Genomic DNA, 27234 nt, shown 5'->3' on the forward strand with positions numbered 1-27234 from the left:
GAACAGGCAGGGGCAAGAGAGGCACAGGACCAGGAGTGGAGGAGGGTGCACAGGCCTTCCACGCCCCCTCCAGGTGCACCACCCTCCCGGCACCTCGCTGTGTCCACCAGCCCAGAAGCTCTCCAGACCCTGTCATTTAGAAGGTTTTGTGGAGGGTCTGTTATGTAGGTATGATTGATCAAATCATTGATGACTGTTGATTAATTAACTCAAAATCTCCAGTCTCTCTCCCCTCCCCAGAGTCTAGAGGTGAGGCTGAAGGTCCATTGTAATCACATGGTTGGTTTCTTTGGCAGCCAGCCCACATCCAAGAGTCACCTCATTAAGATAAATTCTGGGGTGGCTGAAAGGGGCTTATTAGGAATAAAAAAAGATGCCCCTGTCCCTCAGGAAATTCCAAAAGTTTTAGGAGCTCCGTGCCAGAAACCAGGGACAAAGACCAAATATATGTTTCTTATTATATCACAGATCTGTCTGTGCCTTAGATATTTACCATCATATAATAGGGTCACGGTCACTGGAATTATGTGAGCTTTTCTTCTCCAAGTCACCAATTCGAATCAATCCCAAGCTAATCCTCTTTGTCGGGGTGTTCGTGGTTTCAGCTTCTTGCAGTTAGAACCTTATTCTGTTCCCGTCTCTCTGTTTTGGTGCCATTTCAGATCCAGGCCAACCCCAGTCGGTCGGTGTTGACCTTGGAGGGAGAGGATGTGGGGGAGGTGGATAAGGCCATGCAGCACATTTCCTACCTGAATTCACGACAGTTTCCCACACCCGGGATCCGAAGACTCAAAATCACCAGCGTGGTCAAGTATGTGCTGACTTTTAACAATCAACCTGTCTTTGCTCAGTGACCCTTGAGAAGAAAATGCGTGTATTTAGGTTTTTAAGTCAACCCAGTCTCCCTTCCGTAAGGAAAGGTGATCCGTCCCTCGCTACCAGAAAGCGTGAGTGATGTTTGAAAGCACATTCCGAGGGTGGCCGGCGTCTCGCCCCCTGGGTAGTTGTGGAATCCTGTGGTCCACCTCCGAGCGCTTTTGTCTGTGTGGCTGGAGGAGCCGCCTCCTAAAGCCCTGACCCTTCCGTCCCCTTCCCTGTGGGCAGGTGTTTTAACGAGGCCGCCTGCCTCCCAGTCCCGCCGTCGGACGGCTACGTGATGGTTTTGCAGCCCGAAGAGCCCAAGATCAGTCTGAGTGGCGTCCACCATTTTGCTCGAGCGGCTTCCGAATTTGAAAGTTTGGAGGGGGTTTTCCTTTTCCCCGAGCTTCGGATCATTAGCACCATCACGAGAGAGGTGGAGCCCGAAGGAGAAGGGGACGAGGACCCCACAGGTAACAGCCTGGACCAGTCGCCCACAAGTGCGCGGCTGAAACCCCACCGCTGCTACTTATTTCTTGGCCCTTTTCCTCTGTGATCTTGTAGACTTGAATGTTGTAATGCTGCTGTTCTTGGGTCTGCTTCCGGAGTCTGACCCGTGGGCTAGAGCTCATTGGGATCTTCGGAAACCCACCTGGAGGGGCCTTTCATCTTTTTTTCCAGCTTGACGTCAGTGTCTGGGTGGCTCTTGTGGGTTGAGAGGATGGAGACCAGGGCAGGGGTTGCTGCTGTAGGGGTGCTCCTGCTGGCTGGCCCCCCCGTTCTCGGGCCTTCCTGGTGGCCAGTCCTCCTAGACACATAAAGCACCCCCAGTTCTTGAAAATGACTGTCCCGTACCTCCGTCCGTGGTCCCTCAAAGGCCTCTGTGAGTTTGAGGGTGAGCAGACAGGCCGTCGCTGTGAGCACCGCCCGGGGCTCCATCCGCAGCCTCTGCTTTTGCCGGTTGGGCCATTTTTGCAGTTCAAGAGTCACTGGTGTCGGAGGAGATTGTCCACGACCTGGACACCTGCGAGGTCACGGTGGATGGAGAGGAGCTGAACCGAGAGCAGGAGAGCCTAGAAGTGGACACGGCCCGTCTGCAGCAGAAGGGCATCGAAGTGAGCAGCTCTGACCTGGGCGTGGTCTTCACAGGTGAGAGGCCAGACCCCAGGCCGGGAGAGTGAAGGCTCAGAGCTCAGCGCCCACCTACCTCCTCCCAGCTCAGCAGCTGGAGAGAGTCCTGGAGGGAGGTGGGAAAGGATGAGTGGTGGCCACACACCTTCTCCCAGACGGGAAGGGAAGCGCAGCTCTGCCTGGTGTCCCGTCCTCATAGTGGGTGGAAGTTTGGGCGCGTGTGGCACCTGCCCCTCAGCAGGGGACGACGCCCCCACAGCTGGCAAGCCAGACGCGCGGCCGGGTGGCTCTGGGCCCGCCTGCGGCCTGCCTTTGCCCTGGGCCCGTGTCCCTAAGCTCAGCCACCGCTGTCTTCCCCGCAGGTGTCGACACCATGGCCAGCTACGAGGAGGTCTTGCACCTCCTGCGCTATCGGAACTGGCACACCAGGTCCTTGCTTGACCGGAAGTTCAAGCTCGTCTGCTCCGAGCTGAGCGGTCGCTACGTCAGCAACGAGTTCCAGGTGGAGGTGGGTGCCGGGCGGTGCCGGGCAGGGCCAGCAGCATGGTGACCGGGCGCCTCGCTCTCGGCCATGATGTTTGCAAATGCCGATTTGTCAGAGCGTTCGTGGTGGCCAGTGTTGGGGCTCAGCCTGGGGAGGGTCGCCTTTCCCAGCCGGGGGGCTGCTCCCCATTAGACCTGCAGAGGGTTGCGGGGACACAGGTCGCACACGGGCGGGCCGGGGCACAGCACGGTGCCCCCTTCACAGGCTGCCTTAGCCGGAGAGTCAGAGCGGCCTCTGGAGGGAGGTGGGCAGGACCGAGTGGCGGTCCGTGCCTCGGGCTGAGGGCCAAGGTGGTTTCTTGAGGTTTGACACTGCTTTCGCCGGGGGAGCCGGGGCTGCTTTGCAGACGGCGGGCCCTGCCGTGAACAGATCCTCGGCCCAGGGCGAGGCTTGCCGCCGGCACCGGCAGGGCTGCTCTCCACTGAACGTGGTCGTGGGGACTCAGGCTGCGGTGGCCCGAGGGCACTCGTCCTGCTCGGACACTTTTCCTGTGTCACTCAGCGCTCCTGTGCCCTGGAGAGAGGGACCCAGAGTTACCCTCAGCAATTGAACACTTCCCTTGTGACCCAGTAGCCGCGGGATTAAACTCACAGGGCTGAGGAGCCCGTGAGGGTTTCCTTTGAGCCACAGGGTAGCGGATTTGAAAGGAACTTCAAGGCTGTGACTTGTGCTCTTTCACGTGGCTAATAGTTTTGGGAAAAGAGGGGCAACGTTGCGTGCCCGGGCTTCTCCAACCACCCGTGGTGAAGGGCCGCTGCCGCCGCCGCCGCGTCTTCTCCTCTAGTCTGTGGTGGATGGATTATTTAATTGGATACAATAAAAGTGAGCTGTTCCAGCAGCAGGACGTTCTTGGCTGTGTGACAGCCTCCCACGGTTACAGCGGCCTCCTTGGCCGCTTCTCCTCTCCTCTCCGCGCACCAGCACCGGTCCAGGGCCCACTTGGGTGGTGCGGGTCGGGTGCGTGGCCGTCCCGTCCGCGGACACACTCGGGCTGCCCCCGTGTCTCCGCCACAGGTGAGCGTCATCCACACGGCCAGCCCCGTGGAGCACGCCAGCCACATGGCTGCGCAGCCGCAGTTCGTCCACCCCGAGCGCCGCTCCTTCATTGACCTCTCGGGTCACAACCTGGCCAACCCCCACCCGTTCGCAGGTAGGCCTGGGGCGCCCCTCGCGACTCCTGCCCGGAGCTCAGCCCCCCGCTTCCCCCGCCGCCGCTCCGAACAGCCACCGGCGGCCTGGCCGTTGTGCCACGTCACACGGGGAGCCCGGAGCGTGGACGGGGCAGCGGGGGGCCGAACCCGGACTTGAGCCCGTGCTGAGCCTTTTCTCGGAGCCCGGCCCGTTGCCTGGGGGCGGCCGGGGCGAGCAGGGGAGGCCGCGGGCCCACGGCGGACGGGCCGGGTCTCGTCATCGCGGCCGTCCTGTCTCCGCTCCCCCGCAGTCGTCCCCAGCACCGCGACCGTCGTCATCGTGGTGTGTGTCAGCTTCCTGGTTTTCATGATCGTCCTGGGAGTGTTCCGGATCCGGGCCGCTCACCAGAGAGCCATGCGGGACCAGGACGGCGGCAAAGAGAACGAGATGGACTGGGACGACTCCGCCCTGACCATCACCGTGAACCCCATGGAGGTAGGCGAGGGCGGCGCCGCCCCGACCGAGAACCCGCGGGCCGGGGCCCCAGGGAGGCCCGGTGACCTTCACGCCCGCGCGCTTTGCGTGGCCCGCGCGCTTTGCGTGGCCCGTGCCGTGACCCCGCCGTGACCCCGCGCGGCTAACCTGGGGCCGGGTGCGGGGCTGCTTCAGGGCCATGGTCCTGCTGTGTGGGTGGTGACCGGAGCTTTGTTTCCCTTGGTCTGTGGTGAGGCGCCTGGTCCGGCCCCTCTTGCTGGGTCGTGGGATGTGGCTTCCAGCAGGTGGACAGACCCTGGGTCCCAAGCTGGGGCGGGGGAGGGGGCGGGGAGGGGGCTGGATCCATTGCCTGGCCGGGCCGTCTCTTTGTCAGACGTATGAGGACCAGCACAGCAGCGAGGAGGAGGAGGAGGAGGAGGAGGAGGAGAGCGAGGACGGGGACGAGGAGGACGACATCACCAGCGCCGAGTCGGAGAGCAGCGAGGAGGAGGAGGGGGAGCACGGAGAGCAGCAGCCGGCGAACCGGCAGCAGCAGCTGGAGTGGGACGACTCCACCCTCAGCTACTGAGCCGCGGCCGCGCCCTTCGCCGCCTCCTTGCCTGCTTCGGGAGACTCTGCTGTCTTCTCTGCCCGCCCCGAGGGTCCACGGTGTACAAAGTCATTCTGGCCAGTAGGTCTGCAGAGCCTCCCCGCCGCCGATCTCCGCCCGCGCTTGGTGTGCAGGACCGTAGGCTCCCCCTTGCTCCCTCCGTGCGTCCGCCCCGCTCGCTCTTAAGTTATGTGAGGAGCTGACGCTCGCTCTGCGGCCGATGTCAACTCCGGAGAAGCTGCAGTGACTGGACTCCTTGACAAAGGGTTAGAGTCGCTCACTCCTACCTGGTAATCCTCTTCTGTTTTTTAAAAAAAAAAGTTTTTATTTTTTCCAAACTAGTGCATGTATAAAATGGCAGAATGGGGTTAATATGTAGATGATGAACTGACTTTTTAATATTTTGTAAATAAATTGGGATTCCTCGTGTCTTTTGTGCTAGCATAATCCGGGGCTGGATGCAAAGTGGAGAGCAGACACTGAGCGTGGGAGGGGAGGGACCGGAGACCCTGCCCATCCCGCCGCCCCCGCCTCCCCAAAGATGAGGAGAAAGGAGCGCAGACGTTGCTCTGCTGCCCGGCAGGAGGGGACCGGATCAGGGACCCCTCTTTGGAGGCTGGAAACGGCCAGGTCTTTTCTTTGGGTTTCTACCCATTGAGGGCTGCGGGGAGCTGGGGTCCCTGGCCACGTTTGCTCCCTTCTCCGAGGACCCGGCAGCACCTCATGCAGGGACCTGGACTCAGGTGCAGCCTTGGGGTCCATACCGAATAGATGGAGGTTTCCTTGCTCGTGAGAGTATGTTTCGATCATGTGGATGGTGCAGACCCTCTGACCACTTGGTCTGGAGACAGCAGCAGGCCTGGGGGATCTGTACTCAGAACCTGGCGGAAATGACGCCCAGTGGCCTGAAGGCAGTGCTCGATTCCCGGAGCACCTGCGCCCCTCCTCCCCAGAGCCCCCGGCGGTGAAACCCATGCCCAGTAGGTGGTGAAGGGAGAGAACCGCAGTCAGGAGCGAGAACCCCTGCGGCACGTGGTTTTTAATTTACATGTAAATTTTTAGATTTCTAAAACGGGGGAGAAAATAATTCTGAACGCTGTTCCGTGATCGTGACTGCTAGTTTCGAGGACACTGCCAGCTGTCCTGTGTCGTGTGTGGCCACCCCTCCATGTACTGTCACTGTCGCTGCTCTGTTTAGACCGTGGATAGACGCTAACGTGTAGACGGGACCCTCCGCGCTGTCTGTAGCCGCCGTGGTATCACTTTTCAGATGTGTATATTGATGATAGGTCAGAAAGTGTATACATACAATAAAGTCTGTTCTAACTCCAGTGGGAGAGTGGGTTGTTTTTGGTCTTGTTTTCATCTTAATCCTGCATTCCCTTGTGTCTTTCTGAGCCAAGAACGTAAAATACCAAGGCTTTTATTTCTTTTAATCTGTTTTGACCTCTCATTTCAAGGTTTCAGACTGTTGAACCTACATCAGTTAGGCTGAACTCACCTTCCCCGTACAGAAACATCAAAGGATTAAAAAAAAATAGAAAATACTCTTCTCATCAGGCACACAGGCCATGCACCCAACCAGCTATTGCTGTGTATATGCAGTGTGCTGCCCACACCAGGAAGCACAGACTCGTTCAAATAAATAACAAGTAGACATACACTCGGCTTTTCCTATTTCCACACGGGTGGGTGGCTTGTGGGTGGGTCTGATGAATTCAGCACTTAGTTGGGAACCAGAGTCTGGTCAGTGGGGCTCTGTGGGTGGCATGGATTGCTGTGGGCAGTGCCTCTCGGCCACCTCTCGTGAACCGAGAAGCAGAGTTGGCACCTGGACTCTTCTGGAAGCCGTGTACCTGGGCTGCTGAGAGGGCAGCTACTTCTGGCTCTGCTGAGCTGTGCAAAGCCTTTTGAGAGGTAAGTGGGGTGTCACCCCTGTGGGTCCCGAGTCGACTGCTAATACACGAAGCTCACCTGTGGGCTTCCAGAAGCCCGGATTCTTAGCCCCATCTCTACAGTTGGCTCCAGAAGGCTGAGGGAGGCCTGGGAACCTGCATTTCTCGAGCTCCTCAGATGCACCTAAGGCTGGGCCTGAATCATTTCAAGCCGAGTACCGTCGGAGGAAAAGATGCCACCACACCCCTAACTCTCACGCTTCTGCTGCCTGGGTACTGGGAGCAGGTTCTCAAAGGTGAGCGTTGTGGAGAGGATGTCAGGTCCTTCATGACCTAAAACCTGCTTTAGGAGGAGGGAGGTTACATACAACTGCACAAAGCACTCACACCTGCTTGCGTCTTGATCCACGACCAGGATGAGCTGAAGCAAGCTCAGACCTTTTTAATGTGTCTTGAGGACCAGCGTGCGCCATACGTGATGGGCGCTGGGGCCTTTCTCCCGAGCCATAGAGGTTCACTGAAGTCGTTTGGCTATTTTTTTTCTCACCCGCAAACAGAATCACTTTACAGCAGAGATGGGAGAATTCCCGTACCCAGGAGTCGCTTTAAAAGTGGAAAGCAATCATCCCTGAATCTAGAGGGTACCCAGGCCTCCTCTGGGGGCTGCCCAGAACTCAGTCAACGGAGGGCACGCAGGTGGAGGGGGTGAACAGGCGTGGGTGCCCTGTCTGGACAGCAGGCACCGGGTCACTGCCAGGCACCAAGACCGGTGCAGCACGGTGGGAGCCGGGGGAGGAGGCAGCTCCCGCACGGGAGAATCGTCTCTGCCGGCTCCAGACCCAGCAGCTGGAAGACTCGAGGTCACAGATCCTCGGCGAGATGTGGCCTCGAGGTGCCAGGTTCACAGTGTCTTCCCATCAAAGCCCAGGGCTCGGATGGGGAAGCGGGAGGACGGCGCCCCTCCCCACATTCGGGTGCATTTCCATGTATGGCTGTTTAGTTCCCGAAACGTTTCAAGTCATAAATAAATTAACCAGTGTAAACAAAAGGCAGTCGTGTAGGTTCCTTCCCAAGGATGCCGTCCAGCCTTTCAGGCCCTGGAGGGTGGCCGAGGGTGCCCGGCTCCCAAGACTGACAGCTCGGTTGTCTTCAGGCCCAGGGCTCGGACGGGCTGCTATTGCCTGTTATCTTTGGACACGTTGTGGGCCAGCCAGTTCACTTTGGTTTTCCAGCTCTCCCGGAGGGCTTCGTTAAACTTCACCCGGAAGTGCTTTAGAGCCTCCTCCTCCGTCTTCCCCAATGCCAGAGAATCCTGAGGCAAGATCGAAGCAATGGGCGTCCCACGGAGGGGCCTGGGCCCTGCTCAGCAGGGAGCCCCGTCTCCCTGCACCTCCACCCTCTCTGGGCAGGTAACGCTCCCTCCTAAGAGAACTGCACCAAGGGAGCCAGGAGGGCACCACCCAACACCTCCCCCGGGAAGAGCTCTTGGTTCCGACCCCAACCAAGGCGGCCCCCGCCCCGCCCCATCCTCAAATTGAAGATGTCAACTCGAGCCGGGAGGTCTTGGCCCCGAAGGCAGGCGGCCTGGCCTTCTCCGCTGGAAGTTGGCAGGAGGAAGGAGTGAGGGAGTGGCTTCTTCCCAGGAACTCGGGGGCCATGCCCCCCCCCCAATCACTCCCCGCCCCAGCGTCTCATAAACTGAAAAGACGCAGGAAGGAAAGACAGTTTTTAACCTCGGAGGGAACCCTTTAGTACAAGTGGAAACACCGCAGCCTGCGGAGGACGGGAGGGTGGGCCAGAACTGGTGGCTTCCCGCCAGACCTGGGTCCCAGGCCGGTGTGAGCACACACGAGTCAGCAGGGCCCTGTGGGTCCACCACGCTCGGGGGTTGTGTGTGTGGGGGGGCTGCCTCGAGGAGTCTGGGGCTCCCTGGTCTCCTGCCTGGCGGGGCCCTGCCCTGGCGTTTACCTTGAGGTACTGGATGTCTTTGGAGCAGCTGAGCTCAGGCAGGCCTGCCGCCCGCATCAAGGCAAAGAGGTGGAGAAAGAGCAGCCCGTGGCGCCGCAGGATGGTGTAGGCCCTTTCACAGTAGCCCCGGAACCTGTAGTGGGAGGTCAGGGAGGGGGCCCTGGGTCCTCCCGTCCACCCGCACCCCGGCCAGCCCGCCCTCACCCACGTCCTCTGACCGCCCCCAGTGCACCCCGCCTGGGGCCCCCAGCACCAAGGGGCATCTCGGGGGTCTGAGGCACCCTCACCTTTCAAATTTCTCACTATTATTCGTCTTCCCCTGCTGGATCACGTGGACAAAGTCATAGGTGAGGATGAACGGGACGCGCTCACGGTTGATTCCAAACTTGGTCTTGAAATTCCCCAGAAAGTGGCCGAAATCAATGTGGAACAGCTGAGGGGAGGGGAGGGGAGGGGAGAGCAAAGACCCAAAAGGGGTCAAAAAGGAGGGCGCCTCACCCAGAGGAGCCTGGGGAGGGAGAGGGAGCTGGAGGGGCTTAGCTAGGGGGCTCTGCCAGCAGCCGCGTGCAGAGCAGAACGGCCAGCGGGCCAGCGCCGGGCAGCAGGCGCCATGCTCGTGGCAGCCCCACACCACCCCTACCTGCCCGTTCTCTCGGATCATGATGTTGTCGCTGTGCCGGTCACCGATGCCCAGCACGTACGTGGCCACACAGTAGCCAGCGCAGGAGAGGGTGAATTCCTCAATGGCTCGATCCAGGGCGTCCCTGGGGGGCAGGGATGGAAACCACGGCCACACCACTTTGCAGCTTCTTCTGCCAAGAGGTGGGGTCTATGTCCCCTGCCCTTGAATCTGGCCTTGTGACTTGCTTGGACCAACAGAACGTGGAGGAAGTGATGCTGGGCTCCTTCCAGAGCCTGGGCCTTAAGACACCTTGCAGCTCCTGAACCTTCCCTACTGCCATGGAAGGAAGCTGAGGCTAGAACGAGAGGCCACATGGAGAGAGGCCCCAGAGGTGCAACCCTCCAGGCCCAGTCAAACTACCGGATGAGAGCAGTCGCATGAGTGATTAAAGCAGAAGAACCACTCAGCTGAGCCTGCTCAAGTTGCAGATTTGTGATTTAGGCCCCTAAGTTCGCGGTGGTTGTTATGCGGCAATAACTAACTGATACATGTGGGGACAGAGACCTGACCCGCTCCCCCCCCCCGCCCCACCCCACAGAATCTGTGGGATGGTCCTCAGCTGAGCCAAGAAGCCACAGAAACTGTCAAAGGCCCTCCTCCTTGCCTTTGATTCCTGAGGTCTGCCTCTTGGGAAGGAGAGGGCGTCTGTCCCTTGGGCCCGAAACCTACCCAGGGTTCTTGGACTTGAGCCAGTTGAGCAGAGCATCCTTGTTGAAGGCAGCCGTGGCCGCCATGTTGCTCTTGTTCAGCTGGATGTTGGCAATGGTGTCTGAGTGAAGCACCACCTCGATGAGGCCTGTGTGGTCCCCAGTGGAGAGGCAGCCGTAAGGGGTCATCCTAGCCAGGTGGGAGGAGGGGCAGGTGGACACAGTGGTCAAGGGCTGTCCCAGGGGCTTCTTAACCCCGAGGAGCTTAACCCAAAAAGGCTGCAGGAGATGCTACTCAAGTTGCTGAAAAGAGGAGGCAGGTACTGGGGGCGAGCCCTTGACTCCCAGGGCTCCAGGGAAGGTTCCTCGGAGAGGTCACACCAGCACCCAAGATGCAGAGAGGAAGACTCGGCACCTTGGCTGAACTCATGTTTGCTCAGACAGAAAAATCCAGGTGGCTCGGAAGAAGATGGGGCAGGAAGCCAGGGATGCTTGAGGCAAAGGGACCAATGGCGGGAGACAGTGCAAAGGGCTAGGGCTGGCCTTCTCCACCCTCATCCTGCGGCCCTATCGCCTGGCTGACCCCGAGTTTCAAACTGGTCCCTGCTCTTCTTAGAAAAGCCAGTCTTTTTTCCAGCTGAGGTGGTAATGTCAGCTCTGACAGGGGACCCCTCCAACGGGGTACGGTCCTGGGCCTGGGGCAGGCACAAGTGGATGACGGGAGGGCCTCTCACCTCAGGTCCAAGCCCTCCTGCTTCCACAGAACGTCCATCAGCTGGATCATCTGCAGGGTCAGCATGTCCTGGCGGAGGTCTGCGCGGCCACCCCCGGGGAGGAATGGCACGAGTTTCTGGTGGGTTCTCCAGTCCCAGCCATGCCCAGGCCCCAGAGTCCCAAGACTCTGTCTTTTCGTCAGCTCGCCCTCCAGGAGACCCGCCCCCCGCCCCATTGCAAGGTGCCCCCGCCGAGGGCAGTGTGGCAGGGCGAGGGGAAGCCGGGGCCTCAGCGGGTCCGCCCCCCGGGCCCGGCCTGCTCACCGTCCCCGTTCTTAAAGATGATGCCCACGGTGCCATCGCTGCCCGCCTCCTCATTGCTGTACACGACCCAAAGGGGCTTCATCTTGGAGTCCATGAAGGTGCACTGCTCCACGCTGCCGGACCAGAGAGCAGTCAGCAGCGGGCGCCCCTCGGGGCCTGGCGGGAGGGGAGGAGGTGGGGAGGCCCCGGCTGGGGCCTGGGGCTCACCAGACTTCAGCCAGCAGGGTGCAGGGGTCGAGCGGGGACTGCAGGTGGGAGAGGGCCTCCAGGTAGGTCTCCTGGCGCATGTACAGGTGCATCATCTCCTTGGTCTGGGGCTTGGTGGTCTTCTGCGAGCTCACTTTGACGACGTCGTTCAGGGCCTTCAGCTTGCTCAGCGCTTCCCCCTGGCCAGGAGGATGGGAGGGCAGCGTGGGCAGGCTGGGAGGGGCAGGCTCCGGGCCTCGGCCTGGCCCACGCGCTTCTACAGGGGCCGGGGCACCTCTGCCCCAAAGCAGAGCCCAGGCAGGGGTGCGGGGGCCCCGGGCCTCACCTGCTTCATCAGCACCTTCATGTGATGGGTGCTGCCCCTGCAGTACGCCTCCATGATGAGGCCGAAGCGCAGGGCCACCGAGGGTACGTGCATCTCGGAGCTGGAGAGAGGGAGGAAGAAGGGGCTGAGCCTCGCCTCGCCAGGCGGGGCCACACAGCCCCTCCCAGCCCGGCAGGACCCAGCCACCGAGGACACCCGGGCTGGCCGGCGGCGGGAAACGCGAGGCCCGCAGGCAAGAGGCCCCTCCTCCCCGTGGCCTTTCAGGTGAGTCCAGCTACCGCAGGTGCCAGAAGAGGAAGTGGCCGATCTTGCGATTGGCCAGGGCCCGGTCCAGCAGGAATTTGGTCAGCTCGCAGTCGAGGTAGGACTCGTACTTGAGCACCTGCACCAGCTGCAGCAGGTACTGGAAAAGCTCGTCGTCCCTGCAGAGAAGGGAGGCTGGCTGGGGCCCGGAGCTCCACGGCTCGGGAGAGGGTCTGCCGCTGGCGAGGGGGCAGGGTAGGGGTGGGAGGCCAGCCTCACCTGAGCAGGCCCCCAGGAGAGGTCCCCAGCCAGCGCCTAGACCCGGGCCATTGGGGCAAAGCCGCCCTCGGAAGGTGAGGAAGCCCGCGGGACTCACGTCAGTTTCCGCAGGGACTTGATGGCAAAGGAGCCCACGTGGCGGTCGGGGAAGCTGAAGTCCAGCAGCTCCAGGGCGCTCAGGACGGGCAGCTCGGGCCAGGAGCACAGCAGGTAGAGCATCTGGGGGGCGCTGGTGGTCAGGGCAGCGGGCGCAGGCCGCGGCCTGGTTCCCGACTCTGCCCCCTCCCCCGGCCCCGGCGCCCACCTGGGCCACGTCCTCGTGCTTGTTCCACTTGGTGACCAGCAGCAACCGGGCCAGCGCCTCGGGGAAGTGCTCCTGGACCTCGTGCCGCATCTTCCACACCAGGTCCTTCTCGTGCTCGTACAGCTCCCCAGACGCCCGGCGCTCCAGGACCTCCCGCAGCTGCAGCTGCTGAGGGGCACAGGTGGCGGGGGGGGGTGAGGGCTGCAGCCAGGTCCACGCCCCACCGCCCACGGCCCCCAGCTCACCTCCTCCTCCGTGAAGCGCCCGTGCTCCCCATGCCGCCCCAGCTCTAGGATCTGCAAGAGCGACCCTGCCGTCAGCGGCAACCCGGGGCCTGGGCCAGCCTGGCCGGGGGGGCCCCCGGGGCGGTGTCAACACCTCGGCAATGCCAACTTTGTGTGCCAACGACTCTCAGGGGTGGGGACCCTCCCGCGTGCTGTAGGGCGTTTAGCAGCAACCCTGACCTCCACCCATGAGATGCCAGGCGCATCTCTCCCACTAGTTGTGACAACCAAAAATGTCTTTGGACGTTGCCCAGAGTCCCCTGGGGGGCAAAGCGGCCCCCGGCTGAGAATCGCTGCTCTAGGACGCATGAGGATTCCAGAGAGTCAAGGAAGCCCCCGAGCGTGTGTGGGCACCCAGCTCCCAGCCCCGGGCAACTCACGGGGTGCAGGGACCGTGTCCTGGGGAGCCCCAGAGGCAGGGCCAGGACAGTTAACCCTTAGCTTCGAGGTTTCTGGGCAGCGTGGGTCCTGGACCCCAAAAGGCGCGGGCCCCTCACTGACCTTGTCCAGGGCGGGGTAGTATACGGGGTGGGGGGCCGCCTCAGGGAGAAAGATGACCAGGGCGGCCGCGCTCTCAGTGTTGGGGTTGCTCTGCACGGTCCCACAGGGGTTCAGTAGCTCCCCTTTCTCGTCTGGATACAAGGACAGACGGAGTTGCAAGGGGAATGTCATCTCGTGGGGGACCCACCTCCCCAAGCCCCAGGCCTCTGCCTCTCCCTCTTGGCCTGGCCCAACCTGGGACGGAGGGCCACATGTAGAGGCAGCGCTCGCCGGTCTTGAGCTGGTCCTTGTAATCAAACAGCATGAGGTTGGCCCAGGCGATGGGGCAGTCCTGGGAGAGAAACCGGGCGGGTCACAGCCGGCCGCCAAAAAGCCTCTGTCTGCTCGTCGGCAGGATGGGCCCAGCCAGACCAGCCTCCCCACCCTGGCCAGACTCCCTTTGAAGCAACTGGCAGAGTCAGTCAGCCCTCGGCTCCCTTCCGCTCCGGGATGCATCCACTCTCGGCTCCTTGAGAAAGCCTCAGACAAACCACATAGGCCCCAGGGGGCTGGCCCAGCTCAGCTACGAGTGAGTCAGGGTGGCTCGGTGGTCAGTCACATCCTGGGCCCAGTGACTCAGTGCTCGACCACCACTCTGTCTCCAACTGGCTGCTGACTCAGGCCACCCGGCTCCCTGCAAGGACACTGCATTTGTCCCTCCAGGGCAGGGAGCTCCCTCCGGGTTCCCGCAGGGACCAAAGGCCCAGATATTCCAAGTCACTGTGCTCACAAGCCCAGGAACCCAGCACCATCACACGGCAGGCAGGGGTGGTGGCCAGCGTGCGTGCGTGCGTACGTGCGTGCGGTGTGCGCCCAGCGTGCGTGCGTGAGTGCGTGCGGTGTGCGCCCAGCGTGCGTGCGTGCGTGCGGTGTGCGCACGCGCGGTGTGGAGAGGCTGGGGTTCACAGGCGCTCCTGGACCCCATCCCCAGGCTGCGTGCCAGCTGGGATGCTGGATGAGCAGTGGCCCCGGGGCGGGGGCTGCGGGACTGGACTGGGCCCATCACGGAGTGCCTCCCGACCGGCCCCACCCACCGCCTTCTTGGACTTCTTCTTGGTGGAGCGCGCCTTCTTGGCCTTCTCGATCACGGCGTAGAGCGCGAAGCAGAGGCGGGCCATGCGCGGTAGGTCGCAGATGTTGATGTCGAACTCCAGCCGCTGCTTCCACACAGGCTCCGAGCACACGCTCACCTCCGAGCTGGACACCGTCTTGCACAGCGTCTCGTTGCCGTGGAAGAGGCCGGCCTGCACCACCAGCTGGGGAAGGCGCAGTGCGGGTGGCAGGCGGCAGAGGCCCAGCCTCCCTCTCCCGCCCCCGGGGGTCCCTCCCACCTAAGGCTCGAATCTCCTCCTGAAAGGTCCTCATTTCACGTGGGTCTGAACCCTCCCCCGCCAGGTGCTTGAAGGTGGTCCAGAAAAGGGAGGGCTGGCTGCCTGAGGGGGAGGAGTGGTCCTGGGCGGAACGGGAGGAGGGCGGTGTGGGCTGTGCTCCCCACTGACTGCAGAACCCTGGGGCGTGTCGGTTCCCTGCTCTGGGCCTCAGTTTCCCCATCGGGGCTCGGGAACTCCAGGGGTCCTCCTAGCTCAAGCACCCAAGGGTGCCCCCACTGCTCAGAATGGTGTGAGCCCCTGTAGGCAGGGAAGGACTTAATGCCGCCTGCACATCTCACCCTGCCTCCTCATCGCCCGGCCAGAAAGCTGCCCCATCCAGCCCTCCAGGATTCATCCACGGGAGCCCACGCCTGCCCTGCTTGTGAAATTACCCCAACAAAAAAGTGCTCCCCAAAGAGCCCCGACTCCTTGGACCCGGGTTTCCCTGCAAGACGAGAAAACCTGCACCTCACAGGGCCGTCCTGAGGCCAGAGGAGGTGGGCGTGTGAACGACCCAGAGGTGGCCTTGGCCCCGGCCCAGCTGGAGCGGCTCCCCTTCTGCGCCTGTCACCTCCCAGGCTCTGCAGTTCCTCTGTCCCTGGGCTGGGCCCGGCCCCACTACCTCCACCAAAGTCAATACCCAGAACTCGCTGGGCCCGGTTTCTCCGAATTGTCCTCTCTGGCCAGCCGGCCTGCTCCCCTCCCCCCTTCCTGTTTTGAAGCAGCTCATCATCACCCCCGGCAGGGATGCTGGGTAATGTGGTCAGGTGGCTTTCGTGTGACACCCCCCCCCACTTCTTCCTCCGCCACCCCTCCAGGCCACAGCCACCGTGTTTGTGCAAAAAACACGCACTCCCCGGGCCCTTCCCGGCCCAGGAGCCTCTACCTTCATCCGCTCATCAGCATTCACTTTGCTGCCCTGGATCAGCTCGATACAGAAAGGCTGCTCCAGGGACCACAGGGACACCGAGGTGGGCTGGACGGGGTGGAGGGGAGAAGCGGGGGCGTTAAAGCCAGGGAATTCAGGGGAGGCTCGCGCTCCTGGCCGCTGCCAGGGTGTGTGGCCACCGGCACGTGGCTACCCCAGCCTCAAGGGTGTTGCAGGTTTCTGGCAAGGCTCAGGTTCCTGCCATCCTTTACCAGAAAACCTGCCGTGCGGGTGCCCCAGGGGGCCCAAGACCCCCGAGCGCTGCAGGGCATGGAGTTCTGCCTACAGCACGGGAGACAGGAGGGGCAGGCGGCCCGAGCGCCGGGCCTGGAGGCTGCCCCGGGAGTCCAGACAGGAGTCCACCCCAGCCCAGAGGCCCAACTCTCAACCCCGAGCAACCAGAAGGCGTGAGACAAGGGGCCCCTGGACCTATGGCTGGTCCAGGGCGATGCCCAATAGGTGCCAGGCTGGACCACAGGTGGGAAGGAGGGCTGCGGGGGAGGGTAAGCGCAGGGCGCCGGCTCACCTTCTTCAGAGGAATGGGGGGCGGTTTGGCGCGGGGCTTTTGGACTTGGGGGGCGGGGTTGCTCTGCTCGTCCCGCATGGCGAGGATGGAAGAGGAGTGCACCATGGTCAGGTGGGGGGTCAGCCCGCTGTGCAGGCAGCTGCAGATGTACTGAGATGGGGGGCGGGGTGAGCGGCTCCACTGTTCCCTGGACGACCGGCTACCCAGGGATGCCCCACGCGGGCCCCTGCCCACGCCAGGCCTTCTGGGGCCTCTCCTGCCGGCCCTTCCTGCCCCCGCCCACCTCCCTGTGCTCACGGGGAGAGCCAGCCCAGCAAGGGCGCACTCTCACTGTGACCCCCAAAGTCTGGCTTGTCGGGCTCGAGAGGGGCCGAGGACCAGCTCCCCCCGCACCGCCCCAACCCAGGCCCCAGGCCAGGACTGCAGGGAGCCCAGGAACCCCTCCCGGACCCTAGCCCTCACCTGGAACTGGCAGAGGGGGTAGCTGCCGTACAGGTACTCGTGCTTCCCGTTCACCTGCAGTGTGTAGTCCTCGGGCTGCTCCACCAGCGGCTGCCGGAACACCGTGGCCTTCTTCCGGAGCGCGCAGGCCATCAGCGCCAGGGGCACATCCTTGGTGGACACCTGGAAGGTGAAGCTCTCCTAGGGGGAGGAGGGAGGGTCAGCCCTCCACGCCTGCGAAGAGCCCACGGGGTTCTGGGGCACAGGGGGGTGGGCCGGCCCATCTGCAAGTATTAGGTGCCCCCCTGCCCCCCGAACGTGAGCTCCACGACGGCAGGCTCTGATGACGGCATGTGGCCGACACCAGGAAATACCTGTTGGATGCTTGAGTGGACCGAGGGCCGAAGCCTCTTGGTCACTTTGCATTGTGGAACTCACCTGGTGGGACGTTCGACCAAGCCCCTCGTATGCAATGGACGCCCTACAAATACCACCCGATGTTGCTGGGAGGAGGATGAACCGGGGAGGCTGGTGGGTGACTGGGAGTCTCACAGGGGAAGTGTCCCCCGTGGACACGACAGCCTGCGTGCAGCACACCGGCCGGCGAGAGCCACCGCTCACCTCGCTGCCCTCGAACTTGACGTTGACGAGCAGGGCCCGGCTGGGGACGCGCAGGGTGCCCGGCCCCCAGCTCCGCGCGGAGGGCTCCAGCTGCAGGGGGAAGCTGTACTGCAGCCAGGCCTCCCAGCCCAGCTGCTGTCGGTGCGCCGCCGCCTCCTCGCAGAACTGGCGCATCTTGGCTCGGAAGTCATTCACCTCTGGGTCTTGCAAAGAGTCAAACTCGTGGAGGCCTGGGGGGCAGGGGAGCCGGGTCAGCGTGGGGTGCGGGGGCGGGGGCAGGGGCGGGGCGGGGGGCGGGGGGCAGGGGCGGGGCGGGGCGGGGGCGGGCCCAGCGGAGGTCGGACAGCCTGGCCTCAGCAGGGTACCTTTGCCGATGAGCAAGCTGATCTGCGAGTTGATGAGCTTCTTCACCCGGTCACCCTCGCGGGCCACGAGGCGCAGGACGGGCAGGAAGGGCTGGATGTCGCACAGCCGCCGCTGCTCGTCCTCCAGCTCTTGCTGCTCCGCGGTCTGGTTGACGCAGGTGAACACGTAGGCCTCGGGGTCGCTGAGCATGTGGAAGAGCGGCTCATACTGGGCTCGGCGCCACAACGCCTGGGAGGGAGAGTGGCCGGTCAGCTCCTCCCCTAAGGTGGGCGGGGCCCCAGGGAGCCGGGAGGCAGGTGGAGGCTGGTCTCGCGACCTTGACAAGGGGGCGAAGGCAAGATCCCAGGACCACTACTCTCTCCATCCCTTGAGCATTGACCACAGGGTCACCGAGAGTCTCCGTCCCTGCCCTTTTATGAAGGGGGCCAGGTAGGCGCTAAATCTGGAGCGGAGCGGTGGGTCCTACGGTCTCCCTTGTAGGCTATCCTGAGAGATGGCCAGCCAGACTTGACCTCCAGGCACCCAGCTAATCGTTCCTGGTTCATCACCCTGATCTTTAAATGGTGGCAAGTAATTCAGAAAAGTTTCACACACCGAGGGGGCCATAAACGCCTCTGCGGGCTGTGTCCAGTGTGTGGCCTCGGAGTGAGGAGTCCCCAGGGATCACAGGAGCGCCACTGGGGCGCCAAGTTTTAGTGCAAAGGTGCTCATGGCTGAGTCACAGAGAAGATGGAGAAGGAGAGAACAGTTCTATTTTTCTTCCACGGGGGATGGATAATTATGGTCCATCAATGCAAAGGGATAGCACAGGCGTGTGACCCAGAATCTAAGGATACCTGTACCAATGCACACAGGGCTCCCAGATACAGCATTAAGTGGGAAAGGACCCCAAGCTGTGGAACAGCAGTTGTAATTCAAGCCCATTCCCGTAAAAAAACGATGATAAACGTATTAACTACCGCAAGCTACAGTCTGCCAAGTTACTGGAAGACAGACACACCCGTTCACTTACATACACACCGTCTATGGCTGCTTCAGCCCTACAATGGTAGAGTTGAGTAGTTGTGACAAACACCGTATGACCAGCAAAGCCTAGAATATTAACTGTCTGGTCCCTGGTATAAATTAAAATATTAACAAATTGAAACTGGGGACTTCCCTGACGGTCCAGTGGTTAACACTTTGCCTTCCGATGCAGGGGGTGGGTTTGATCCCTGGTCGGGGAACTAAGATCCCACATGCCTCTCGAACAAAAAACAGAAAAACAGAAGCAATACTGTAGCAAATTCAACAAAAATGGTCCACATCAAAAAAAAAAAAAAACTTAAAAAAAAAAAGAAATTGAAATTGAACTGGGATATGAGGTGAGACTGCTGAGACTGATGCGTTTTATATTTCTGTGGTATTTGGAATTTTAATAATATGCATGTGGAGCCCTGTAAGCAAAAAAAAAAAAAAGATTAAAGTTATTTACACAAGGTTAATAACATGAAAAGGATGTTATAATGTTAACTCAGAAAAAAGATAAAAATTCATAATCAGAACTATCACACACAAAAAACACTACATAGAAAAGAAAATAGGAAACAGCCAAAGTGTTAACTGTGGTTGTCTCATATGGCTGGATCATGGGTAATTTTTTCCTTCTACTTTTTCTTATTCTCCTAAATTTCAATGTGTCCATAGTCCTTTTGAAATGGAAAAAAAGAGATTTCATTTTTAAAGAAACACCCAGGAAGGGAAGATTAAAAAACAAAACAAAACTCAAGGATGGTCCATTGCTTCTCTCCTTTTTTTTCTGCTCCCAAGTATAGCTTTTCAAATTCTGTGCTAAGGACTTGTCCTCTGCCATGACCCATTAAATCCCCCACTTTACAAGTGGGATAAGCCCTTTGAAAGGTCACAAGACAAGATCTACCAAATACCATCCAGATATTTCATCCTTTGACTCAGTAATCCACACTGAAAATCCAACAAAGCCAAAAACCATTTCCAAAGACGATGCTGACTGTGATGACAGCTCTGAAGACAAAACACCCGGCAGAGCTCGGGCGGCCGCGGACAGGGTGTGGTTTCAAACGTGATGGCACAGTTACGGAGAAAATGAAAGGCCACCATGGGAACCAGCACCCTGAAGCTTTCACAGGACTCTAGGGAGGGTAAACGTGCCATGATAAAGGCGGGAGCTGAATTTGGAAAGCTAGGTGGATTTCAACTGTGAGTTTTTAAACAATTCTTGGACATTATTTTTATCTTTTAATTTTTTTTTTTTTTTTTGGCCGCACCACGCTGCTTGCGGGATCTTAGTCCCCTGACCAGGGCTTGAACCTGGGCCCCGGGCAGTGAAAGCGTGGAGTCCAAACCACTGAACTGCCAGGGAATTCCCATATCTTTTTTTTTTTTTCATTTACTTGTTTTATTATTTATTTTATTTTTTAAGATTTTTGGCTGTGTTGGGTCTTCGTTGCTGTGTGTGGGCTTTCTCTAGTTGCCACGAGTAGGGGCTACTCTTTGTTGCGGTGCGCGTGCTTCTCATTGCGGTGGCTTCTCCTGTTGAGGAGCATGGGCTCTAGGCATGTGGGCTTCAGTAGTTGTGGCTCGCGGGCTCTAGAGCGCAGGCTCAGTAGTTGCGGTGCACGGGCTTAGTTGCTCCGCGGCATGTGGGATCTTCCTGGACCAGGGCTCGAACCCATGTCCCCTGCATTGGCGGGCGGATTCTTAACCACTGTGCCACTAGGGAAGCCCCCCCACCACCATATCTTTTAAAATTCATAGCTGAGGATCTCAAATCTGAGAGTTGCGAGAGTCCATCTGTCTGCTTCTCTGAGTTCCAAGCTCTGAGAACTAGTTTTAAGGTCAAGGTCGTACCTTCTTGATGGTGCTGAGGTTGGCATTTCGGGACACAGGGAAGTTCAGATAGACCCCCGTGGGCAGCAAGAAATCAACGACCACGCTCTGATTCTCCTCCTTGGTCCAGAATTCCATGGGGCAGTCAACCCCGGGGGGCATCCTGCTCTTTTAATTCTCGGATACCAATCGTCCTGCAAAGGAAGCAAAGGCAAAGTGAGGCCCTAAGGTGTGCTGGGAAACACAGGATGTCAGGACTTTTGTCAGCAGGAAGCTTGGGATGGAGTCCCAGCCGGGAGGTGGCTTGTGGCTCCTGCCGCCCCCAGGTCACTGTCTAGGCTCAGCTGCAGGCACTCTGTCGCATCCTTCACGGCAGTGCCCCCGGTTTAAACCACCAACAAACCCATGCCAAATCATATTTTCTCAGGAACACACACACGTGGGAGACCTCACCATGGCCACCAGCCAGCAAAGATGGAAAATGGCAGGATCACTGGGCAGACAACCCCAGACTTGAGAGGGATCGAAGGCTGAAGTTCTTTGAAACTTTTTGACCAGAAACCAAATGGCTTGAAAATGGCCTTAGCCACCAAACAAGCTGTTGAAGTATCTCAGCCATACCAAACCCACTGCCCGGTAAGTAACAAAATGTTACAGACACAGTAAGAGGTCTCTGAGTCTCTCTCCCACCCAGGGTTACCACCACCTGGATTCTGGTTGTTTAGAGTTTCCATGCATGTTTTTATCCTTTCATGATACTAAAATGTGTCCACAAACAATTCCTAATATTTTTCCATGCTTTAAAGCATCGTATACATTAGTGAGTCTTCTGCATTTGTTTTCGCCACTCAGCGCTGCAATCTAGATTCATCCATGCTGATAGATGTAGCTCTAGTTCATATTCACTTTAACTCTTGGGAGATATTTCACTGTGTAAATAAACCACAATTTATTTACCCCCCTCTCTTGTTAAGGAACCTCAGGGTTCGTGTCTACTCATTTTGGTTATTACAAACGACGCTACAGCGTACACTCTTGCACACATCTCCTTGTGTACAAGTGAGAGTCTTGGTGAACACTGTCTAAGAGAAATATAATGTGAGCCACAGGTGTAATGTCAAAGTTACCAGCAGACACATTTTTAAAAAGTAAAAAGACACAGATAAAATTCAGTTAGTAATCTATTTTATTTAACTCAATATATCCAAACTATGGTCATTTCAATGTTATCAGTACAGAAAAATGACAAGATATTTTACATTTTGTTGGTGTTAAGTCTTTGAAATCTGGTGTGTACTTCACACTTACAGGACAATTCGGACGCTAGGGTGTCATCAGAAGTATTTCATCTTGCGTAGATTTCATACAATTAACAGGTTTAAAAGGTAGGTTCACAGACTCAAGTTGTCCCAAATATACTTAAGTTTTCCAATGACCAAATCGAGTATGAATTCTCACATTTAAATGAATTAAAATTAAATAAAATGTTTAAAAATCCCATTCCTCAATCATACTGTCCACATTTCAAGTGCTCAGGAAATACATGTGGCTGGCGGCTGCCATACTGGGCAGTGCAGGTAGAGGGTATATGCCTAAGAGTGGAATTGTCAGATCATAAGTATAACCTACAACAGGTACAACCACATCCTTAACTTTTTAACCTCCGTATCTTTGCCAGCACTTGGTACTGTCAAATTTACTCATTTCTGCCGATCTGGTGGGCATGAAATGCTCTCGTTTTAATTTGCATTTCTCTGATTATCCATAAAATGTTTACCTTCTGCAAATATCCAGCTTATAAACTTTGCCCATTTTTTTCTGTGGGGTTGTCTTTTTCTTACTGCTTTGCAGGGTTTCTTACATTCTCTTGAGTCAGTTCTTTTGTTGCTTGAGTGAGTTGCCAATATCTGATTCGAGTCATCTTTTCACTTTGTTTATGTGTCATTTTAAGGAGCAGAAGTTTTGAATGTTGATGTAGTCAAATTTTTTCCTTCATGTTTTATCATTTTTATTCTTTAGACAAATACTTCCTTGCCCTAGGGACACATCCTCCGAGATTTAAATGACTTTTAAAAATAGTTGAAAGGAAGCATTTAGTTTGAGAGAGCTGTTATTCTGGTGGCTCTGCCAGCTGGCCCCAGGTCTCACCCTTGGTTAGATGCAGAAGCTGCTCTGAGCTGCAGGGCAGCATGTCTCCCTGTGCTGCCGTGTCACCACCGCTGGGATTCACTTCCTCTGATTGTGAAACCACATCCTACTTTGGGTTCCTCTTTCTGAGAATGGCCAGGCCAAAGGCTTTTTTTTTTTTTGACTCAAAATGTGGAGGACAGTCAGGAATTCTGGAAGATCCATTTACAATGCTTTGGCCGAGCTCAGGAAGGCATCTTTGGCCACTCAGTCCTGAGGCTAAGACGAGAGCACACAGAGCAGGAGCCCCCCAGGGCTCTAGCCAAAGGGGTGGGCGGGGCTACCTCAGCGCTGTGGAAATGAAGCCTCACCTGCACTCATCCGTGTGCGATGCAGGGAAACACTGATATTAAAAACTCATTCCTAGGGCAACTACGCCCGTGCGCCACAACTACTGAGCCTGCGCTATAGAGCCTGCAAGGCACAACTACTGACCCTGTGAGCCACAACTACCGAGCCTGCGCGTCTGGAGCCTGTGCTCCGCAACGAGAGGCCGTGACAGTGAGAGGCCCGCGCACCGCGATGAAGAGTGGCCCCCGCTCGCCGCAACTAGAGAAAGCCCTCGCACAGAAACGAAGACGAAAGAAAGAAAGGAAGGAAGGAAGGAAGGAAGGAAGGAAGGAAGGAAGGAAGGAAGGAAGGAAGGAAGGAAGGAAGGAAGGAAGGAAGGAAGGAAGGAAGGAAGGAAGGAAGGAAGGAAGGAAGGAAGGAAGGAAGGAAGGAAGGAAGGAAGGAAGGAAGGAAGGAAGGAAGGAAGGAAGGAAAGAAAGAAAAGAAAGAAAAGCTTTCATTTAAAAAACAAAAAACCTCATTCCTAAAAGAGGAAGACTCAGGATAGTGTGGGCAGGACAGAATCAAATGCCAGAGAGGGGACAGGAGAAAGATGGGAACTCTGTCCCTCTTTGTGGGCCCAGGACCCAGGACGCAGCTGCTAACAAGCCCCAACTCTCCATGAAGCCCAGACCTGTCGCTCTCAGCATGTATGGGACACAGAGGTCAGCTAATCCCGAGGCTTTAGAACCGCTCCAAGAATGCGGATTGGTACAACCACTTTGGAAAACTGTTTAGCAGCATCTACTAAAGGTGAACACATATGCCCTACGACCCAGCAATTAATCCCACTTCTAGGGATACACTCACCGGAAGTGCCAGCACATGTGCGCCGGAAGAAGCATATATAGCATCGCTATTCGTAATGGTCCCCAAACGGAAACTTCCCACGTGCTCATCGGCAGTAGAATGGAAACATAAACTGTGGTTTCCTCTCCCGATGCAATGTTATATTAGCAGTGAGAGTGGATGATCTATAAATTCAACAATATAAACGAATCTCTCACATAGAAAGCTGAGAGAAAGACATCAGGCACAAAAGAGTATGTGCTCAAGATCCCATTTATACGGAGAACACACACGGGCAGAGCTAGTCTATGTTGGCAGGAGAAGAGATAGGGGTTACCTCGGGTGCAAGGCAGTTTACCCGGGGGGGAAAGCGGCACAGGGGTGCTGGTAGCTTTCGGTTTCTTGATCTGGGAGCTGGGGACCTCCCACAAACTCATTCACCCTCGGTCCAAGTGGCTCAGATGGGTTGACTTCTCTCCTGGCTCCCGGAGTGGCCTGAGCCCCAGGCCCAGCCTATCAGAGCCCTGCATTTCCCCTGGTCACAGGGACTGGGTTGGAAGCAGGAGCGGGACGTAGCCCCAGCCAATTGTCGCACCTCTCTGGCTACAGGGATTCTAGGATGGGCATGTGACTATCAAGTCAATCTCATGGGTTTTGACATCTGGGCTTCTTTGGGGACTTTCTCCTGGGAGAACAGAAAGGGTAGAATATCTGCCAAGAGCTGCTGGCGACCACCCACTGCTCTGAGGGGTGGAACCTGAGAAAGCACCCACGTGGAGGAAAGCAGAGCTCAGTTTGGAAAGTGAAGCAGGGTCCTGAGGACAGCCTTTGATTCCCTGGATCCAGCCGTGCCTGAAGCTACACTCTCCACCCCTAGAATTTTCAGTTCCATCAGCCAAAAAATCCAGCCCAGCCCCACCTTTTTGTTGTTAACTTAGAGCAGTTTGAGTTGGATTTTCTGTCACTTGCAGCTGAAAGTATTTATTTCCATGAATAGAGCAGCACATTCCATTTTGGGAAGCTTCTAGTGTTAGAAATTTCTTCCCTTGGACACTGGCCCACCTCTAAGAGCCAGCCCCGTCCTTTGTGCTGCCACCTAGAGGCACATGGAGTTGTTATCTGATGGCTCTTCTGCTGGATGGTGGCCCCAGCACCCGTTCTCCCTACAGAGCAGATTTAGACTCTTGCCAAAGTTTGGCACCCCAAGGAAACAAGATGCTCCGGATGGGGCCTGGCGGGCCAAGTGGAGAGGAATGTTCTAGTCACCAAACTCCCATTTGTTTGGCCTAAAAGTGTATCAGGCTCCCCTCCCCCACCTCCCCTTCCCACCCAAAGTTCTTTGGTGACCGCATCACCAAGTCTGCTGGCTGCCGCCCCCCAGATATTTCTCACAGTAAGCCAGGATCTCCCAGTCTGTACAGGAACACTAACTTCCTGAATCTAAACGCAGGAACTCACAATTATTCTTGGTAATTTCATCTCACGGAAATAATCAGCACTCATGTATTATTGGATTTGACATTTTGTATATATCACTTAGTCTGAGATATTTTCGTTTTCTCGACTAGTATTTATGAAGTGCCAGGAATCGTGCGAGGCGCTGGGAACACAGTGGTGAATGAGACAAAGGGTCCCTCCCCAGAAGGCGCTTACACACCAGTAGGGGAGACACAGTGGACAAGAAGGATGTTCCCGTGTTGTATCAGTGCGGTGAAGGATAGAGTGTCTAGTGACGACGTGACGGAGGACAGCAGGAGGGGCTCCTGCATATAGGGAGGCCGAGAAAGGCCCATCTGAGGGGAGGACACTGGGGCGGAGGGCCAGGGTGGGCCACCACGTCCTGAACCGACAGGAGGCAGGCCCTCGCCGCTGGAGCGTAGGGGAGGGTGGGGGATGAGATGGGCTGAGGAGGCCAGCAGGGACCAGTCCTGCAGAGCCTTTGCTGGGGAAGCACCTGGCTTCCACTCTAGGAGCGACGCAGTGAGTGCACAGCCCTAGAGGGTTTTAGGAAAGGGAGCCGCCAGATCCTATTTGCATCTGAAATGACGCTGGAGGGTTGCAAGCATGCAGGCGAGAACGTAGGGCAGCTTGTGCCACAGATGACTGTGGCTTGATCCAGGAGGAGGAGACCGAACCGGAGAGGGAGGGAATCAAGGTGTATCTACGAGCTGGTGGCGGGGAGTGCGGTGCAGGGGCGTCAGATGGGGGACAGTGAGGGAAGGAGCAGGATGACAGGCAGGTTTGGGCTTGGGAGACTGCATGGCTGGTGGATATTTACTGAGATGGGAAAGTATAAGGGAGAGACAGAGTTGCGGGGAATTGAAACAGCAAGAGCTCCATTTCAGACATACTGAATCTGAGCTGCTTACTGAACGTGCCGGTGGAGAGAGCCGAGGGGCAACGTCCCAGTTTGGAGCTCAGGGGAGAGGTCTTTGGGGTCACAGAGATATCGTTTGGGATCAGCAGCCTGCACACAGATGTGGAGCCACGGGGCCAGGAAGGTACGTAAGGGTCACGACCCCCCTCAAGGCACTGAAGTGGGATGGACCAAAGAAGAACCATGAACAATCCTCCCTCTGTCATCCCGAATCTTGGGAGAGGCTTCCTCTGTCCGTCCACAGCTGCATGGTTAATGAAATAGTAAAGAAACCTGCGCAAGGAGGAGCTCGCTTCCGTTCACCTTCCCACTTCCGGCCCGCACAACCCACAGGGCAGCTGCGTGGCAGCGGAGTCACCCTGGCTGGGGTGGGGTGGGGGGTCTCTGTCGCCAGCGCTCTGCGAGCTGTTCCTAGACATTCCCAGGTAGATGCACCTCCTCTGGCCTGAGGCTGAAGAACAGTTTCTCAGCTGGGAAGGTCTGAGGCGCCTGAGGTCCTGAGTCCTGAGCGGCCGGCAGAGGAGTTTCTCTAAAGATTCCGATACAAGGACAGCTGCCACCACCATCCTTCTCCACTGGCAGCAGGGGACGCCTCAGGGGGCCCTAAGTCATTTCTAAGGGAAAAGGGCAAGCAAAGGATGTAGAATCCCACAAATGCTTCTCCGGGACTAGGAGTGACCTTGCAGCCCATATAGTGCCCCTGGGCTGGCAGACCAGCTAGCTGGCTGACGGCTCGTCCCAAGCTCAGGACTGCCGAAGGATCCCTTTCATTCCTGTTGAAACTCCACCATTTGGGGGCTCTGAGCTGGCGTCTCCCGAGTCTGTCGGACCTCTGCCTCTTTCCAGCGGCCGTCTCACATGTGGCTGACACACTGACTGGGAGATGCTGCCCAGCCTTTGTCAATGTAAAGACAGGCTTTTTGGTGCCTGGGGAACAAGCTCATACCCTAGGGAACAGCTTCCCAAGGGAACACATGAGTCACTCTCAGCAGGGGACAAGGCGGTGGGAAAAGAAGGGAAGTTGTGTGTCTTGCTCGTCTGGGAGATAAGCATCCTCCTCCCTGAGGGGATGCCCTGGGCAAAACATGCCCTGTACCTTCAGATGTCATTCTAAAGCAAGAGTCTAGAGGTCCCCCTGGACGGCTCCTATGAACCTGTATAGAGAGAGAAGTTCATGTCCTTAACCTGAGGACAAAACATCTGTCCAATGCCTGGATTTCAGAGCCCAAAGTTACAACCTAGTCAGCCCAAGGGAAGGAGCCTCAGCACAGAAAGTTGTAGAAGGTAGTTAAC

General features: G+C 57.7%; 2 protein-coding genes across 9 annotated transcripts in view; one reads left to right on the top strand and one right to left on the bottom strand.

Annotated features, from left to right (window-relative positions):
- Positions 1 to 6079, top strand: part of CLSTN1 (calsyntenin 1) — an 80112-nt gene extending 74033 nt beyond the window's left edge. For both annotated transcript variants that reach the window (XM_059052724.2, XM_059052733.2), the window contains 7 exons: positions 663 to 811; positions 1105 to 1331; positions 1837 to 2007; positions 2352 to 2497; positions 3548 to 3683; positions 3975 to 4159; positions 4533 to 6079. In XM_059052724.2, the coding sequence (XP_058908707.1) occupies positions 663 to 811; positions 1105 to 1331; positions 1837 to 2007; positions 2352 to 2497; positions 3548 to 3683; positions 3975 to 4159; positions 4533 to 4727 (1209 nt within the window). In that variant the 3' untranslated portion in view covers positions 4728 to 6079. The remainder of the gene's footprint in view (positions 1 to 662; positions 812 to 1104; positions 1332 to 1836; positions 2008 to 2351; positions 2498 to 3547; positions 3684 to 3974; positions 4160 to 4532) is intronic.
- A 76-nt stretch (positions 6080 to 6155) lies between these two features.
- PIK3CD (phosphatidylinositol-4,5-bisphosphate 3-kinase catalytic subunit delta) overlaps positions 6156 to 27234 on the bottom strand; it is a 49877-nt gene continuing 28798 nt past the window's right edge. For 4 of the 7 annotated variants that reach the window (XM_067017893.1, XM_059052831.2, XM_067017902.1 and 1 more), the window contains 22 exons: positions 20280 to 20452; positions 17411 to 17639; positions 17046 to 17275; positions 16446 to 16625; positions 15984 to 16133; positions 15416 to 15505; positions 14194 to 14415; positions 13355 to 13451; positions 13121 to 13251; positions 12581 to 12631; positions 12336 to 12503; positions 12129 to 12250; positions 11788 to 11931; positions 11510 to 11609; positions 11185 to 11363; positions 10978 to 11090; positions 10675 to 10753; positions 9963 to 10130; positions 9252 to 9375; positions 8899 to 9044; positions 8612 to 8744; positions 6156 to 7955 (listed from right to left, as the gene is read on the bottom strand). In XM_067017893.1, coding sequence (XP_066873994.1) covers positions 7818 to 7955; positions 8612 to 8744; positions 8899 to 9044; positions 9252 to 9375; positions 9963 to 10130; positions 10675 to 10753; positions 10978 to 11090; positions 11185 to 11363; positions 11510 to 11609; positions 11788 to 11931; positions 12129 to 12250; positions 12336 to 12503; positions 12581 to 12631; positions 13121 to 13251; positions 13355 to 13451; positions 14194 to 14415; positions 15416 to 15505; positions 15984 to 16133; positions 16446 to 16625; positions 17046 to 17275; positions 17411 to 17639; positions 20280 to 20420 — 3135 coding nt within the window. In that variant the 5' untranslated portion in view covers positions 20421 to 20452 and the 3' untranslated portion in view covers positions 6156 to 7817. Of the gene's footprint in view, positions 7956 to 8611; positions 8745 to 8898; positions 9045 to 9251; positions 9376 to 9962; positions 10131 to 10674; positions 10754 to 10977; positions 11091 to 11184; positions 11364 to 11509; positions 11610 to 11787; positions 11932 to 12128; positions 12251 to 12335; positions 12504 to 12580; positions 12632 to 13120; positions 13252 to 13354; positions 13452 to 14193; positions 14612 to 15415; positions 15506 to 15983; positions 16134 to 16445; positions 16626 to 17045; positions 17276 to 17410; positions 17640 to 20279; positions 20453 to 27234 lie in introns of all 7 variants that reach the window. The other 3 variants (XM_067017922.1, XM_067017917.1, XR_010837560.1) reach the window with 2 other exon arrangements.

Source organism: Kogia breviceps, chromosome 1 (genome assembly GCF_026419965.1).
Source record: "Kogia breviceps isolate mKogBre1 chromosome 1, mKogBre1 haplotype 1, whole genome shotgun sequence".
NCBI classification, from domain to species: domain Eukaryota; kingdom Metazoa; phylum Chordata; class Mammalia; order Artiodactyla; family Physeteridae; genus Kogia; species Kogia breviceps.